The sequence below is a fragment of the Penicillium canariense genome (assembly GCF_028826845.1).
Source record: "Penicillium canariense strain IBT 26290 chromosome Unknown utg000006l_segment0_segment0, whole genome shotgun sequence".
In the NCBI taxonomy this organism is placed as follows: domain Eukaryota; kingdom Fungi; phylum Ascomycota; class Eurotiomycetes; order Eurotiales; family Aspergillaceae; genus Penicillium; species Penicillium canariense.
Window position 1 is genome coordinate 167,240 of NW_026622733.1, and position 14,795 is coordinate 182,034.

At 52.5% G+C, this 14,795-nt stretch overlaps 6 protein-coding genes across 6 annotated transcripts; 3 read left to right on the plus strand and 3 right to left on the minus strand.

Moving 5' to 3' along the window:
• Window positions 1–1,447: 1,447 nt before the first annotated feature.
• Window positions 1,448–3,029, plus strand: ppe1 (putative ribosomal protein/carboxylic ester hydrolase (Ppe1); the record flags this gene model as incomplete). The annotated part of the gene is made up of 5 exons (XM_056690169.1): window positions 1,448–1,638; window positions 1,746–2,281; window positions 2,350–2,440; window positions 2,502–2,755; window positions 2,827–3,029. 5 exons carry the CDS (start codon window positions 1,448–1,450, stop codon window positions 3,027–3,029), a joined length of 1,275 nt encoding a protein of 424 aa, XP_056539934.1.
• Window positions 3,030–3,645: 616 nt separating this feature from the next.
• On the minus strand, window positions 3,646–6,959 carry N7482_008046 (putative transcription initiation factor TFIID subunit; the record flags this gene model as incomplete). The annotated part of the gene is made up of 6 exons (XM_056690170.1): window positions 3,646–4,687; window positions 4,743–5,557; window positions 5,615–5,658; window positions 5,715–5,853; window positions 5,922–6,284; window positions 6,771–6,959. The coding sequence occupies 6 exons, from the start codon at window positions 6,957–6,959 to the stop codon at window positions 3,646–3,648; spliced, it is 2,592 nt and encodes an 863-aa protein (XP_056539935.1).
• Window positions 6,960–7,284: 325 nt separating this feature from the next.
• N7482_008047 (mediator of RNA polymerase II transcription subunit 11) lies at window positions 7,285–7,905 on the plus strand (the record flags this gene model as incomplete). Its single annotated transcript, XM_056690171.1, has 2 exons — window positions 7,285–7,359; window positions 7,432–7,905. 2 exons carry the CDS (start codon window positions 7,285–7,287, stop codon window positions 7,903–7,905), a joined length of 549 nt encoding a protein of 182 aa, XP_056539936.1.
• Window positions 7,906–8,182: 277 nt separating this feature from the next.
• Window positions 8,183–9,326, minus strand: cap2 (F-actin-capping protein subunit beta; the record flags this gene model as incomplete). The annotated part of the gene is made up of 5 exons (XM_056690172.1): window positions 8,183–8,256; window positions 8,313–8,360; window positions 8,432–8,701; window positions 8,774–9,255; window positions 9,298–9,326. 5 exons carry the CDS (start codon window positions 9,324–9,326, stop codon window positions 8,183–8,185), a joined length of 903 nt encoding a protein of 300 aa, XP_056539937.1.
• A 284-nt stretch (window positions 9,327–9,610) lies between these two features.
• mph1 (3'-5' DNA helicase) lies at window positions 9,611–12,946 on the minus strand (the record flags this gene model as incomplete). Its single annotated transcript, XM_056690173.1, has 1 exon — window positions 9,611–12,946. The coding sequence occupies one exon, from the start codon at window positions 12,944–12,946 to the stop codon at window positions 9,611–9,613; it is 3,336 nt and encodes a 1,111-aa protein (XP_056539938.1).
• A 1,083-nt stretch (window positions 12,947–14,029) lies between these two features.
• Window positions 14,030–14,707, plus strand: N7482_008050 (uncharacterized protein; the record flags this gene model as incomplete). Its single annotated transcript, XM_056690174.1, has 3 exons — window positions 14,030–14,147; window positions 14,205–14,486; window positions 14,562–14,707. The coding sequence occupies 3 exons, from the start codon at window positions 14,030–14,032 to the stop codon at window positions 14,705–14,707; spliced, it is 546 nt and encodes a 181-aa protein (XP_056539939.1).
• Between the last annotated feature and the right edge of the window lie 88 nt (window positions 14,708–14,795).

A 14,795-nucleotide genomic window follows, 5' to 3' on the forward strand; every position in this document is an offset into this window, starting at 1 on the left:
AACTGCCAGCAATAACACTAATCGGTTTTTTTACTGGTGATGTGTTAAGAAACTCTGGTACAGTCTCAAATATTATTTTCAAAGTGTTTGTTAGGAATAGAGCAGACAGATCTATAATTTCTAGGGTATTCAAAGCTGTCTACATGTCTCTACAAAATTAACGCAACAGTCTGGCCGATCGCGAAGTACACCACAACGCTGGGTGGGTAGAGAATGGAAGCCATTTTAGGCGTCCTTTTGAGGATAATCTTGGTCATAAAACTAATCCGTAACTCGGTCGGCCCCTATCCTAGTACTATAAGCTCCTGGAGCACCCAAGGAGCACTCAGGGTGCTCAGCGCAGACAAGCAGGTATGACACAGGGTTCTCTTCTATCCACACCCGCTCGTAGCCTCATCGTAAAAATAGAAGACCCTTCGTTGAACTCTAGATTCCTTCAAATCTTCCTTGTAATAATACTTAAAGTGTCTTCTTCCCTTGATCTACAAAGTAGGCACTTTGTATTTACAAGTTCGGGTGCTTTACTACCCCCCGAACTCTCTCTTCCTTTCAGTCATTGCCGTTTCCTTTCTTATCTTTTTTATTGATCTCATTCTTCTTGGCTTTTGACTGAAGCTGCTACTGCCCATGTCATGTCTATTATAGATTTTGCAGCCTCAAGTTATACAAGAAAGCAAGTACCTAGCCCTGGCGATTAGCGGCGACAACGCCGGCAACTAGAAAGGGTATCGTTCAATAGCGTCATGCCATTTCAACCAAAAACCATATGGATACATTCAAGAGAATATGGATCAGGTGAATCCCAATAATAATGATGCGAACAGAACCTCACGGCTTCTGGACTGGTGGCTGAAATGAGTGATGGGGAATAAGTCACCTGAAGAGTTACATATTTGATTTTCTGTATTAATTTGAACACCGTATACTATACGAGGTCAAAGAACGAGGGTTATATGGCTTCCATGGCCGCTAAGCCAGGGCTTGCTCAGCTTATAATTCATTTTGTGGAAGGCTCCCCTTTGAATCTCTTGTTTCTGTTACTACTTGACTTGTATTCATCAGCCCTTATTCTCATGCTACCTATATCTTATTCCTATCAAGGCATTATTTTGTAGATCAGATCAGATATGCTCACCGCAACTGCCATTTGCTATTGTAACTGGTGGTCTGCTCTCTTCTCTTCTTTTTTCCTTGCTCCCTTGAGACCATACCGGGTCCCTTAGTCAGCAATAGTGGGATTAGCCCGCAGGGAAACGCCATGTGGTGTGGTTAACGCAGTAGGATAATTCCAACCTCGAAAGCTTCGCTCGAAAACGTCTCCCAGAGGTCTCTCTTTCTGCATATTTTTGCAAGTCTGGTGGGACAAGAATTGATCTCGCGTAACATCATCGACTTCTTGTTAACACCATTTCGGATCGACGGGGACGGCTACCCCCACTTATATCTCATGAGTGAGCTCCAGAAGTCCTTTGCCAAGTCCAAGTTGGCGAAGCTTCCCTCGGAAGCACCGATCTACGACTCAATGGACATCCCAGAAGGATATCGCGATGAGGAGAGCTCCTCCGCCTCCTCGGTCTCTTCGACCGGAACTCTAATGCCGTCGCCCACAAGAAATCTATTTGCCCGTAGGGGCGGCGGGTACGTGTGCCACCTGCCCTCTCTAGCTGTCACCTGAAAAGCTGCAAATGGCCTTGCATGGAGTCGAACATGCTTTCTCGAGGGATTGAGCTAACCCACTACCTCAGGCAATCATCGCAATCACTGCCTTGGACAGACTTCTTCGCCCAGGAGCTGTTCCTACCGGAAGATATCGACGAGATCCACATCATTCACCATGTGTATCTAACGCCTCCAACAGGATCAGGTCCCCTTTTTGTTATGCATCATGGCGCGGGCTCGTCTGGTCTCTCGTTTGCAACCTGCGCAGATGAGCTCCGGAAGATCCTGCCGAACGCGGGTGTCTTGTCCCTTGACGCAAGAAGCCACGGCTGTACCACTATGACTCCCAAATCAGAGAAGCTTGACCAAGAAAGCCCCTCCACTAGATCTGCTGCTCAGGCCGAGACCGACGGCAGGATTGAACTCGACCTGAGTTTGGAGACATTAAGTCGAGACCTCGTCTTTATTGTTCGGGAGACCCAGGCGAAAATGAGGTGGGAAAATCCCCCGGATATCGTGCTTGTCGGGCACAGCCTTGGGGGTGCAGTTATTACTGATGTGGCCAAGAAAGGTGAACTTGGCTCGAAGTTGTTGGCATATGCCGTGCTAGATGTCGTGGAAGGTAGATATTTCCTTTCCCTCTCGGTCAGTCCACGCAGTGAACCAATCCGATGCTGACGGGCTTCATAGGATCTGCCATGGACGCTCTGCAAAGTATGGAGAATTATCTCTCCACCCGGCCAATCCGTTTCCCTTCTCTAGCATCAGGAATTGAGTGGCAGTAAGCGCCTCTGCCTGTGGTTTCCCCGACCTCTCTGTCCGTGTGCTAAAAGACTTCATAGTACTCGCTCCCGCACCATCCGAAATACGACCTCGGCTCGAGTGTCTGTCCCGTCCTTAATATATGAGGAGAGCGAGCCAATCGACGCGTCACGCCCTTGGGTGTGGCGCACCAATCTCTCCGCCACGAAGCCATTCTGGGAGAATTGGTTTGTAGGCCTGAGTCGCAAATTTTTGGACGCACGGGGCGGAAAGCTGTTGCTGCTGGCAGGAACGGATCGACTGGATAAAGAATTGATGATTGGACAGATGCAAGGTACCTGCATGATGCTTTTCTTTTCTTTGGCCAGAGCCATGCTGATATCGGTTTCCTTTTGCCCATGGTAGGAAAATATCAGCTTCAAGTTTTCCCGGAAGCTGGGCATTTTATTCAGGAAGACCAACCGGCCAAGACAGCGCAGGTGTTGGCTGATTTTTATAGACGAAATGATCGCAGTGCGTTGGTACTACCTCCCAAGGTGGCTGATATGCAGGCTGCAGCTGCGATGAAGAAAGGCGCTGGCGCCTCCGAGAAGGGACCTTCGAAGTAGCACCAAGTGTACAATTTGATGAGCGAGTTAAGGCTTTTGGAGACGCAAGCTCATATTTGATAGACGAACGATGCATGCATCGCGTACAAGTGGTCGCCACAGTAGATACCTATATTCTTATGTCTACAGCTACGAGTGAATCGAATAACATTAACGTTTGTGAAGTTTTCCGAGGCTGGAATGGCTGATGATTCTACCTCTGACGAAGGTCCACAGAAGTCGCATATGTCGTTGCACTTCGTAAGTCATCCATTCCATTCCGAAAAGGGTCAACTCGCAAAATCGCAGCGGCCATATAGAGTCCGCAGACCAGTCAAGGTGAATCCATTAGATACATAAAAATAAGAAGGCATTTTGAAAAAGTAAGCAGCCTTAACGGCTAATAAAACAGACCGAAGTAATGTCCACGCCGCCACCATGCCATAACACCAGAGAGAATCGGATTTCAGATTCTAAACGCCACCAGATTCCACAAGAAATGGCGGTGGGAAGATTCTAAAGCCAATCATGATCAAATCGAAGAAGGAAGGATTCCGAAGAAACCGGGGTATTTGCGCCGAGGAATATGAGAAAGTGTCGACAAGGTGTAAGGACCAAAGTAAATGAGTGTGCCCATCTATGGAAGATACGCACCGCCCGCAACAACCAAGTTCATGTTGGTGAACTTGACCTTGTAAACAGGACTTTTCTTAGTCGGGAAAGCACTGATCTGATCTGGGGTGACAACGACATCCTTGCCCTTCTTTTTCTTGCTTTGACCTGCAGTGCTTGTGGGGGCATTGCCGGAGTCAAGCTTAGTACCGGCACCACCTTCGCCGATCACACGTCCCTGGCTGGCATCCTGGGGACTAGCGACGTCCCAGATGCGGACAGTCCCATCAGCACCACCAGAGACGAGAACAGTTGACTCAACGCTCCAGCTGAGGGACCAGATACCACCTTTCCCATGACCACGCATACGTTTCAAGAGACGGCCTGGAGCAAGATCCCACAGGAAAATCGAACCGGCATCATCTGCCGAAGCCAGAATCTTGCCGTCGCGACTGCACTCCATAGCAGTCACATTGCCCGTGTGGCCAGTGAACATGCGCACGGCATTTCCAGTGGTGACTGCCCACATGCGTACTGTCTTGTCGGAGCTAGCAGTAAAGACGTAGGCGGAGTTTGGATGAAAGCAAACACAATCCACATCCTGGTCATGTCCGGCGAAGATGCGCTGCTGGCGGATGTGGTCGGTGACCCAGAGACGGGCAGTGCGATCAGAGCCGGCAGATACGAAGTAGTGGCCGAAAGGTCCCCAGCGCAAGTCCCACACGGGGCGGTCATGGCCCTTGTAAACGACCATGCATTGCCAGGTATCCAGAGACCACAGCCGGATCGTCTTGTCCGCTGAGGAGGAGAGAAGGAACCGAGCATTGGTAGGAACGTAATCTTCACTGGAAACATTATCGGCCTTTGTTGCGCAAGGAGGGAAAGCAACCGCGTAGACAGGGCCAGAATGTCCGATGAGGCGTCGAGAGTTGGCCGGAGGAAGATCATCTAATTCCGGATAGGCCGCCTCAATGTTTTTCCCATCAAGACTCCAAACCCGGATGTAAGACTGGGCAAATCCAGCAGCAACAAGCAGGTTGTCATCGGAAAAGTCCAGGCAGTTGATGCTAACAGTGTCAGTACTTCGTAATCTAGGTATCGTGGACGAAGAAAGTAACTCACCCATCAAAGGTGTTGTGGAAAGTAAACATGCACACGCTGACTCCAGGGCCCACACCACCAGTACGGCCTTCAATCTTGTACCGATCTCGGTTCTCCTTAACCTTCATGCATTCGATCGCGACATCGCGAGCAGTGGATGGAGGGAAAGGGATGTCAGCGCGCGTTGGCGCCTCCTCATCTTCCTCCTTCTTGATCATCTGCTCAAACTCCTGCACAAGTGTGTGCCGGCCCGGGCCAGGGGCGTCTTTCGCATCTTCATCGGCCAGTTCCGCACGAACATCTTCTTCCAAAGTCTGCTCCATAGGCATCTTTCCGAGCCTAAGTCTTGGCAGGGTTCCAGCCATGGCCGGATTATCTCCGGTATAAGCCGAGCCAGGATGGTGGCCGGGAATACCTTCATCTTCGGAGGGGAACGTCTGACCTGCCCCGATCTGGCCCAGCATGGCAGCGAAGCTGAACCGATCGTCAGCAGCACGGTCCATAGTCTTGATGGTGCAATAGCTGCTCAGAATGGCATTCATGACGGAGCCTCCCTCCTTCTCCTTGCTTTCCAGGAATTGCAAGAGGTTGGTGTACGCAGGATTGCTCAGGACGATGCGGTACTTGTTGGTTCGATAAAGTTTGGCGGTGTCATTGGCCTGGACGTGCTCTGGCAGGCTGATGGGCTCAAAAACACGGACATCGTCCGTGTGCTCGGGGAGAAACATGTTCTTGTTGGACTCAAAAAACTGCTTCGCATCTTGGGGGTAGAAAGACGTGACCATATTCAGGAACGAATAAACAAAGAGTGGCCACAACACACGACGAAGCTCAGGCTAGATAATTGTCAGCAACTTCTGGTCCGGTTATGATAAAAGACAGGGCCATCTCACTTTGTACAAATCGAGGTTCTCCTCAACCCAAGTCTTGAGTAGATCTAAAGGTTGGGTAAGCATGCCTGTCCCACCAATACACTCCTCAAAGACTGCTCACCAAAGCCCTGTCTAAACTTAGGACGGGCGTCTTCTCCAAGAGGAGGGAGAGGGCGGCCATCAATTTCTTGATTTGCAGATTCCATGCGCAGCATTGCCTCGGTACGGCTGTAGCCCTTCTTGGCCAGGTAATCAATGACCTATGGGAAGAGCGCTGGATTAGCTACTAACGCATCAGTGCCAGAAAAAAAATTGCAATTGAACAGACTGCATCCGGTCCCAGGGGGTTCTGGCCCAGCAGCTTGAGACTAGCCCGAGACGCAACTGATAGTGCTTGGTCCATGAGAGAGCTATTCGAGACATATTGCAAGCCGGTGTGAGAGTATTGAGAGCCCTGAATAGCTGGAGTCTTCCCGGCAGGCGCAGCCCTCTCAGCAGGTGCAGTCCTCGCGGAAGCTCGGGGTACCTCGGGACCTGGAGTAGGAGGACCATGTCCCCTTTTCCCAGCAGGAGGACGATGCCGAGGCCGCTTCCTGGCAGAGGGCTTGAGTGCGGTTGAGTTTGATTGGCTCGATCCGGGGGGATAGTATTCCTCGTCACAGACATCCCCCCCCCCGGGCTTGCGGCGACTCTTTGATCGAGCCATAGGACTCAAAGGAAGTGGACGTTGGTCGAGATATGAATAAGGGTAGACGAATGTGAAAAGTGAACAAGGTTCTGAGCAAACAGACCGCGAGTTGACGAGACTTGCGGGCAGCACGTGCCTGATGATGAGCGATGGATGAGAGGTCCTGCCTAATATGGAAGGGACCTTTCCAGGATCACTCGGGCTGGCAACTGCACAAGTTGACAAGGCACTCAGACCTCCACAGGCACCGTCGGCTCTCATTCTTCATCGTCCACGTCCATATATCACATGCTCCCACTTCAGTTCAAAGTGGTACCCCAGGCTGGCACCAGCAGACACAGTTTGAATATAGGACCCAGTTGAATCTCCTCTCGAAGGTACAGACAAAGACCAAAATGCAGAACGCAAAACCGTCGAAAAAGCAGTACCATTGCTCCGGGGCGGGATGCCAGGATACGCAGGGCATGGAGTCATGGAGATGCAACTTACAATCTGATTGAGATTCTGTTGTGACATGGCACCACTCTGCGGCGGCGGTGGGCCGGGAGTAGGTGGATGATGGACAGGGGTTCCAGACATTGGTTGTTGCGACGACATAGGCATATTGCCTCCATTTGCGCCGGGTCCCATGCTGCCGCTGCGCGGCGCAGGGCTGGGGGCGCCACCTGGCGCGGACATAGCGATTGATCCGATGGGAGATGTCCAGAGAATGCCAGGTGAAGATCCCAATGGGCGCGAAGAAGAGAAGATGACAAGCGAGGGGCACGAAGGAGAGATTGATGGTGAAAGTCGGGATGAATTTGATATTGGCAAGGCGGGCTGTTGCTAGGCTGAATAAGCTCCCCGGATTCCACACGTGATATTGAGTGCTGCCAATGCGGGAGCTTCCAGATGTCAATCGCCATTCACTCAATCACACAAGCGGGTCAGCCGTGCATTTAGAGTGTCTAAGCACGGGCCTGAGATCTCTCTGCTGCAAAGGTCTCTTGGGATTCCTGGCAAAATGAGCGAAGAGGCACCTTCCTCACAAACCTTCACGTCTGCGGATCGCATCCGGCAACTAATTGACATTGACCAGGTATGGTGGCGTTTGGACATCTCCCTGCAGCAGGTCCCCTAGACTGACATGCTAACGCACTGCTCTATACAGGATGTTGCAAAATTGATTCAATCAGCTGGCCTCGCTATCCAAGCACTCACCAACACGAAGCCAGACTCCCCCTCCGCCCCTTCGGACGGATCCCTCGAATCCCACAAAATCCAATTCAAAGAAGCCACCACACAATACTTCTCCCTCCTATCCTCCATTGATGTCCGTCTACGCCGCCAAGTCTATGCCCTTGAAGAAGCTTCCCTGCTTGCACCAGAGACGGCCTCCAGGACCGGTGATGCAACAGGCACCGGCGCCGGCGGGCTTGGCGCAGGAACGGGTTCTGGGTCCGGTGCTGCCAACCCTCTGGATATCAGCTGGCTGAACAGCCGGAAGGATACGGTCGGGAAGGATAAGGAGGCCGAATTGTGGGCTGCAGCACGAGGGTTTGTGGAGCAGTTGGGCAAGTCGCCCGGTGGGCAGAATGGCTCGGCCAAGCAAGTGGGCGAGTCCGAGATGATGCAGGTCGATTGAGAGTAGAATAGACAAGAGCAGGAGATGGATGACTTCATGCCTTTTTTTTCAATGATACCCCGGTTACAGGAGGCGCTAGCTTGGAGAAAACGTCAAACAATGATTTACACCTGGGGCCCTTCGTTGTATCAATATCGACTGTAGATGGATGGCTATCCACGAATGTTCACAGAACTAAGCTATGCAAAGAAAGAACGCAGCAACAGGCTGTCGATCTTGGGCTCCCAGAGCCACTTTCAACCTTGCCCACCCGGCAACAGACAGAACTAGGAAAAGGTTACTTCTGCATGCCCTTGATCATCTCAAGCTGTGTCGCCCGGTCCCGATTGGTCTCCGAGAGCGCCGCCAGACCTAAGTAGCCACCAGTCAGTACTGTGTGTATCAAGTGTAGGGTGACTGCGACTTACTCCGCAGCTCGCCAACGACATCTTTGGCCTTTCCGAAGTAAACCTCCTCTGGAAAACACAGTCCGTATCAGCAAATCGACTCTAAATTGTTCTCTAAATTGAAAGAGAAAACCACTTACGTAGCAAATTTCGCATCTTCAATTCCATGTCCTCAACCAGTCTGCCCACGTTGGCAATGTGGCTCGCGTCCGACTCGACAGGCAAATCGGCCTCGATCTGGCGGGTCATGTTGCCGCTCAGGTCCATCTCGCCAAGGGCGTCAGTCTCGTTGGCCAAGTGGAGGATGACGGTGCTGGTGAGTTTGTAGTGGGACATGCGCGCCCGGTCAGTAGCCTCGAAGACGTGAATGCTGTCCCATTCACCGGAGCTCTGGGAACCGGCAGTCACCCCTGGACGATTGAACAGTCAGCCCCAATAATTATTCCAGGACAAGCCCAGCCTGAGTCGTCCAGTCACCGTACCCTTCTTAAGCAGAATCACACCGGCAAACCCATCGTCCAAGTCCCAGAAGTACACGCTTCCAACACCCCCCTCGTAATAGAGCTCCCGGTAAACATCGAACGCCTCGTTCGCCGCAACCTCGAGCTTGCGCACCCTCTCACTGGGCACTGTGCCATCCTCAAGAGGTGGGTCGAACTCATTGCTCCACGGTGACCGGTAGCTGTCGCCGTCTCGGTTGTAGTCGCAAAGCAGGTAGTCGCGGCTGGTCCGCGGGCAGCGGCGAATCTCCAGGGGCTGGTCAACGGAGGATAGGAGGTCTTCGGTCAGGTCGGGGACAATGGACGTGATGGACTGCAGATTTGCCTTGGTGTCACGCGGGTTCAGGCGCCGAAGCAGGTCGCTGGGATCGGGGTGGTCAGCTCGCGGGTTCGCCGTGCAGTCGGGGCGGGGTTGCGGCACGGCCTTGCATTGTCCATGCTGGGCATCATGGCCAGGGGAAAGACTTAGGGATTGAGAATGGGCTGGTTATAGGCCAGATACTTACAGCGCGCTATCGAATTGTGCGTCAGCCATGGTGTGGCAGGGGTGTGCTTGTGTATACTCTGATCTGGTCTCCGAACGGCGGTGTTGACAGGGCGAAGGTGCGTGGGTGTTTCCGCGGCCGGCGTGGCACGAGCAACAACAGTCTATATCGGTGAGCAATGTACCGACAATAACGGTACAAAGATGAAACTTTTACAAGGGATGCACCCAATTTCAAATTTATCTACATATGTACATCTGAATAGTTTCTCAGTAGTGCCAGAATGCCCAAAAAAAATCAAGTCTAATAAGGTAATCCAAGGATTGGGTGTTCATCAATCATCACTGTCAGAGAGAATCGCCCGGTTTGTTCTCCGGGGTTGGGGATGGGGCTTGGGTTTCGGTTCAAAGAGGAAACTTGCATCTGGAAGATCGAAGTCGGAGCCGTCGTCGAATTCACTTTCCATTGGTCTGGAAGGCAGTTGCTGTGGTTTGGGTTCAGGGTCGGAAAGATTGGGCGACATCAATGCCGAGATTCCGAGGTCGTCTTCAAAGTCAGGAGCTACCGATGCCGAAGATCGGCGAGGCCCAGAATTCTTCGATGGCCTCGTTCCTTTGTGGTTACGTGGCTGTTTCACAGTAGCACCTGGGCGCCGACCGGTGTTATTAGCAGCTTTCTCAGACTCCCATGCCAAGATCTGCCTATATCGATCTTCACAGTCAGGACCAGACTTGTCCATATTTTGCAGGGCTGTGATCATGCGTCGGGTGAGAGAGCCATGATTGACAGTCTTAGTAGGTCTGGCAACGAGTTGCAAGTGCGGAAATGCATCATTGCGCGGGAAGCGAATGAATTGCGGCGAGGTATCGCCAATGTTCTGGTAGTGATGCTCCAGCTCCCGTTGCTCGCTTGCGGATAGAAAGACCTCCTCCAAGAGCGGTACATCTACTGGCTCCGGCGTGGGTGTGCGAGGTCGCTTCTTGGGCGTCGTCTTCCTTTTTATCTTGGCGAAGCTCTCCTCGAGGGTCGAAGCCCGAGTAAACCCCGTCTCGACATCGTCAGGCATGTGAAATTTCTTTGGGGGCCGCTTGGGCGCTCTTCCCTTTCGCTTTGGCTCGGGTAGCTCTTGCTGGGAATTTTCTGGAGGAATATCGATTCGCCGCTTGTCAGCCACTGGACGAATCCCTGCAGGCAGAATGCGAGCAGACCGATCTTCGTGGAAAGTAAACCGAGTCCCGCTGGCGATCATCTGCTGCATCTTTTCGTAATTGTCTTTGGCTTTCGTGTAGTTGTCCTCCTCCTTGCCCTTCATCAGCAACAAAGTAATCCTGCCTGCTCTTTTGCGGCCCGTTCGGCCCATTCGTTGCAGCATGCGAATTGGCGATGCAGACGAGTCGTAACAAACGATGAGATCGACCTCACCGATATCCAAACCTTCTTCACCAATCGACGTGGCAACAATAGTGTTGTAAGTTCCTCCCTTGAACTTTTCAATGATTTGCAGCTGGGTCTTCTGGTCCATTCCTTCTGAGCCTTTGGCGGAGCTCTGGCCCACGAAGACATGCGGTCTAATCATAGGTGCATAGCGCTGGAGGACTCTTGTCACTTCTTCAGCGCTATCACGGAAATGCACGAAAATCATGACTCTTGTAGCGGGTCGACCGTTACTATCCGCAGTTTCCTTTCCCTCACCCGCATCCATGAAGTGGTTCAAAATCACGGACTTGAGATACTCGAGTTTAGGATGTCCAATGAATTCCGGGTTCTTGGTCCAAGGATCAAGATGGCTAAGGAGCTTTTTGAAACTCTCATCTTGCACGACTTGCTTCTGCCATTTCCCTCCCTTCTGTCCATCGGTATTGGATTTGAAATGCAGAATGTGGCGGTAGAACGGTACGATTCCGTGATATTTCAGCAAGTCAATGGCATGGGCCAGACTGGCAAGAACGGTGAAGATCGCATTAACCTTGCCCTTCAGCCCGAAATTGGCATTGCGGCCCGCGTCGGACCCCATCCACTGTTGCCTTGCCTTGGTGAGACCGAACGCAGTTAGACTCATCGGATCGTTTCCCCAGTAAGCGTTCAAAGTTCGAAGTTGGCCGACCAGCGGCCGTAATGTGGTGGACAAGAGATCCATGCAAAAGATCATCTCATCCGAGTTCTCAAACGTCTCAATTTCGATATCGCGGGCATGTACATATTCGCGAATATCGATGGAATTTTCGGTGCGGATCTCGACTCGTGATATGTCAAGTCCATCAATGACAGCTTGCACTGATTCCACTGTGGAACCGGGAGTGGCTGTCAGTGCCAGGACTCGGAAGCTCTGGTTGTAACGTCGCAAAAATTTCACCACTTCCACGTAAGCGTAACCTCCAGTAGCACGGTGCGCTTCGTCAACAACTAGCAACACAATTCGCTTGGGGTCTGCAATTCCGGTCTTCAGATCATTGATTAGGGTCTGCGGTGTCATAAAGAACACCCGCTTGGCCTGCCACTCTTCTGCACGAATTCCAGGCGCAGCACCTCCTGTAAGCATTGTTGTCTGTGATCGTGGGATACCCGCAATATCCAGGCATGCCGACACTTGCTGCGAGACGAGGGGTTTTGTCGGCGCCACAAAGACCATCTGTGCATCTTTCGTCCATCGAAACCAGTTGAGCATGACTGTTGCGGCAATGAAGGTCTTTCCCAGCCCAGTCGGCAAGGCGACAAGCACGTTGTGGAACAGGCCCTTTTGGGCAATGTTGAACTGATAATCACGAATGGTTCCCAAATTGGTGGGGTACCACCATGTATTCAATGAGTCCTGGTTTAACTTGTGGTGGGTCGGACGCTCCTCTTTCTCTGGTGGCATGCAATCTTGTTCCCGGGGTATGGTTTCCTGGTTCTGTGCAGCCATGCCATAGAGAGTCATTTGTCGCATGTATTGAGGTCTGTTTGAGGGTCGCGAAAAGCTTGACTGGTGGATTGCCAGATGTGCCGGGCGTGATACCGGTGACAACGATGGAGAGGAATCGAACGCGTCCTCAGGGATGTCCTCCAGCTCAAACGAGGCCTCCATTGAGGTGTCCATCGAGGTGGTCCTGCCGCCCTCCTTGGCAGGCTGCGGTCGTTGCAAAACATCACGTTGTAACAAAGTCGAATTTGCCGCTCCATGCATGGTCTTCTCCTCCTCGAATGCATCCAGCGAAGCAGCCAGAGCAGCTCTCAGACCTTCCTCGTCGTCGTAGTAATTATTATTATTGGCTTGCCCGGTTGTGCCATTGATCCCGTTCACCTGCGGCGGACACAAAATCTCGGACAAGGCCGACTCAGGAGCCGGTTTCTTCCATCGAGGGCCGCGTATTCGTTCAGGGCTTGAGTCGGGTTGGGTGAGTTGAGTGACGAAGATGTTATCTTGGAAATTGCTTTGTTTGGGCACGAAGCTACGTGACTTGGATCGCGCTTGTTGATCGTGATCTGTAGACAGGTCACGATAACGTGGGATATCTTCGTCTATGTCCGAGAAAGAGTCAGTCCGGGAAGCGCTATCGCGATCGTCATCTTCCCAGGGTGTCGGCGGTTGGACGCGACGGCGTTTTGCTGGGCGAGGTGACGCGATCCCCGGAGGGTCGGGGACGACAAAGTCATCGTCAAAATAGTCCGACTCTGAGTCTATTGCGGACATGGCGCCGGAGTAGAGCAGCGCGCTGCTCGGCCTGCTCTGTACACTGTTCGTATACTTTTGCGATGCCAACGCGTCGCAAGAGTCGCGCAGTCAGGTGATCCAAATAGGCTGTTTGCATGGTTTGTCTTGCGGTTGCACGAAGTCGAAAGTACTCGGCCGAGGAACGTTGGACAGGTAGTTCAATTGCCATTACCATTGCAGCCGATCCATAGAATTAAGGTTGCTTAATTTCTTGCTAGTTGATACTCCAGGGTACTATGATCAGTGTCCCGCATCGGCGCTCGAAGGCGTTGCAGTCCCCGTTACCGGTGATCGTCCGATCAGCTCTATACAACCCACAAAGGAAAAACAAGTCCGAAGAAAACAGGGTTCCTTGCTTCGCAGGAGGCGCTAGCGGGATGTGGCTAGTCCAATAATTGATCTTCAAAAGTCTGCCAGCAGACACCTAGGTACCCTAGCAAGCCTAGCAGCAATCAGGGATGTGGCACAGACAAATTGGCCGACGACCCCAGATTTGGCAGATCCACTGGGGCGCCGTCAGGGTCCTGCGGCACGCTGTTTAGCGTCAACGTTAGCGGCAATTCCCCCCTCTCCCCAATCTCTTCAAGGGCTTCAAGGGGGGCAGGATCGGTCCCCAATTTCCAAAGGGAACCCTTCAAAGGAAGCAAGGCAGAGGTCTCCTGCCGACTGCGGCACTGGTAGCAGGAAATTAGTCGAAAGATGGACCTCCTGGGACAGAAACCGGTAGAAAAAGTCCGATGCTCTCGCGGAGTCAATCTGAGACCGAGCAAATGAGAAGTCGTGCCACTGTTGGGTTGGGTCTTTTTTTTGGACTGGGGTTTTCCATGAGTTTTGATTAGAGGGAGGAATCGACGGCCAAGCAGCCGGCAGGCCCAGCAGTCCCAGCAGTCGTCCAAACATGCCAGGGCGTGACCCTGCAAGCTCAACCGCGGCCTTTATTTAACTTCTTTCACTTCCTCTTCTCACTCCTCCCTCTTCTGTCCCTGTCCTAGTTTCTGTCACTCGTTAGCTACAGTCACTACCTGTTCTCCTCTATTTTTCACATTACCTCCACATCTCAAAATGAAGCTGAACCTGTTCGCACTCTCTGCCCTGCTGGCCCTGGCCGCCGCAGCGGACACTACCACCGCGGAAACTTCGACTACCACTGTGAGCGCAGAGGTCCAATGCGCAAAGAAGTGTAAGTCCTGATTGAATACATCAGAGTTCTACTCTTCTCTAATGTATCTGCTCACAGGCGACGCCAAAGACCTGTGCTGCATCGCCGAGTGCTACAAGGTCCCCTGCCCTAGCGAAAACCAGGCCAACGACACCAACAGCTGCGTCGCCGCTTGCCCCCAGGGCTCCGGTTCGGCCGCGGACACCAAGAAGTACGCCGATTGCGAGCAGAACTGCTTCAACTCCCACTTCTTCCCCGCCACCGGCGCTGCTGCTGCCACCAACACTGCTTCGTCTGGCTCCTCGGGCACTACTGCCTCCGGCAGCTCTGCCACCGAGACCGGCTCATCCAGCTCCAATTGTACGTCCTCTCACCATATTCACAGGTCACTGCCAGAGAACGCCTCACTAACTACTCCCGCTTCTACTTCTACAGCCAACAAGGGTGTCAGCAGCACGAGTGGCTCTGCCACAGGCACCTCCACTGGCGCCGTTCAGTCTACCGGTGCCGCCGCCAACGTCAAGCTGGGTGCCTCCGGCGCTGGGCTGTTTGGCCTGGTGCTCGCTGCCTTTGCTCTGTAAGCATGCGAACATCAATTTGGGTCACATTTGATCCTGGATGTGCTACGACGCGACCTTCGCGTCTCTTCAAGACCATGACTGGTGCCCA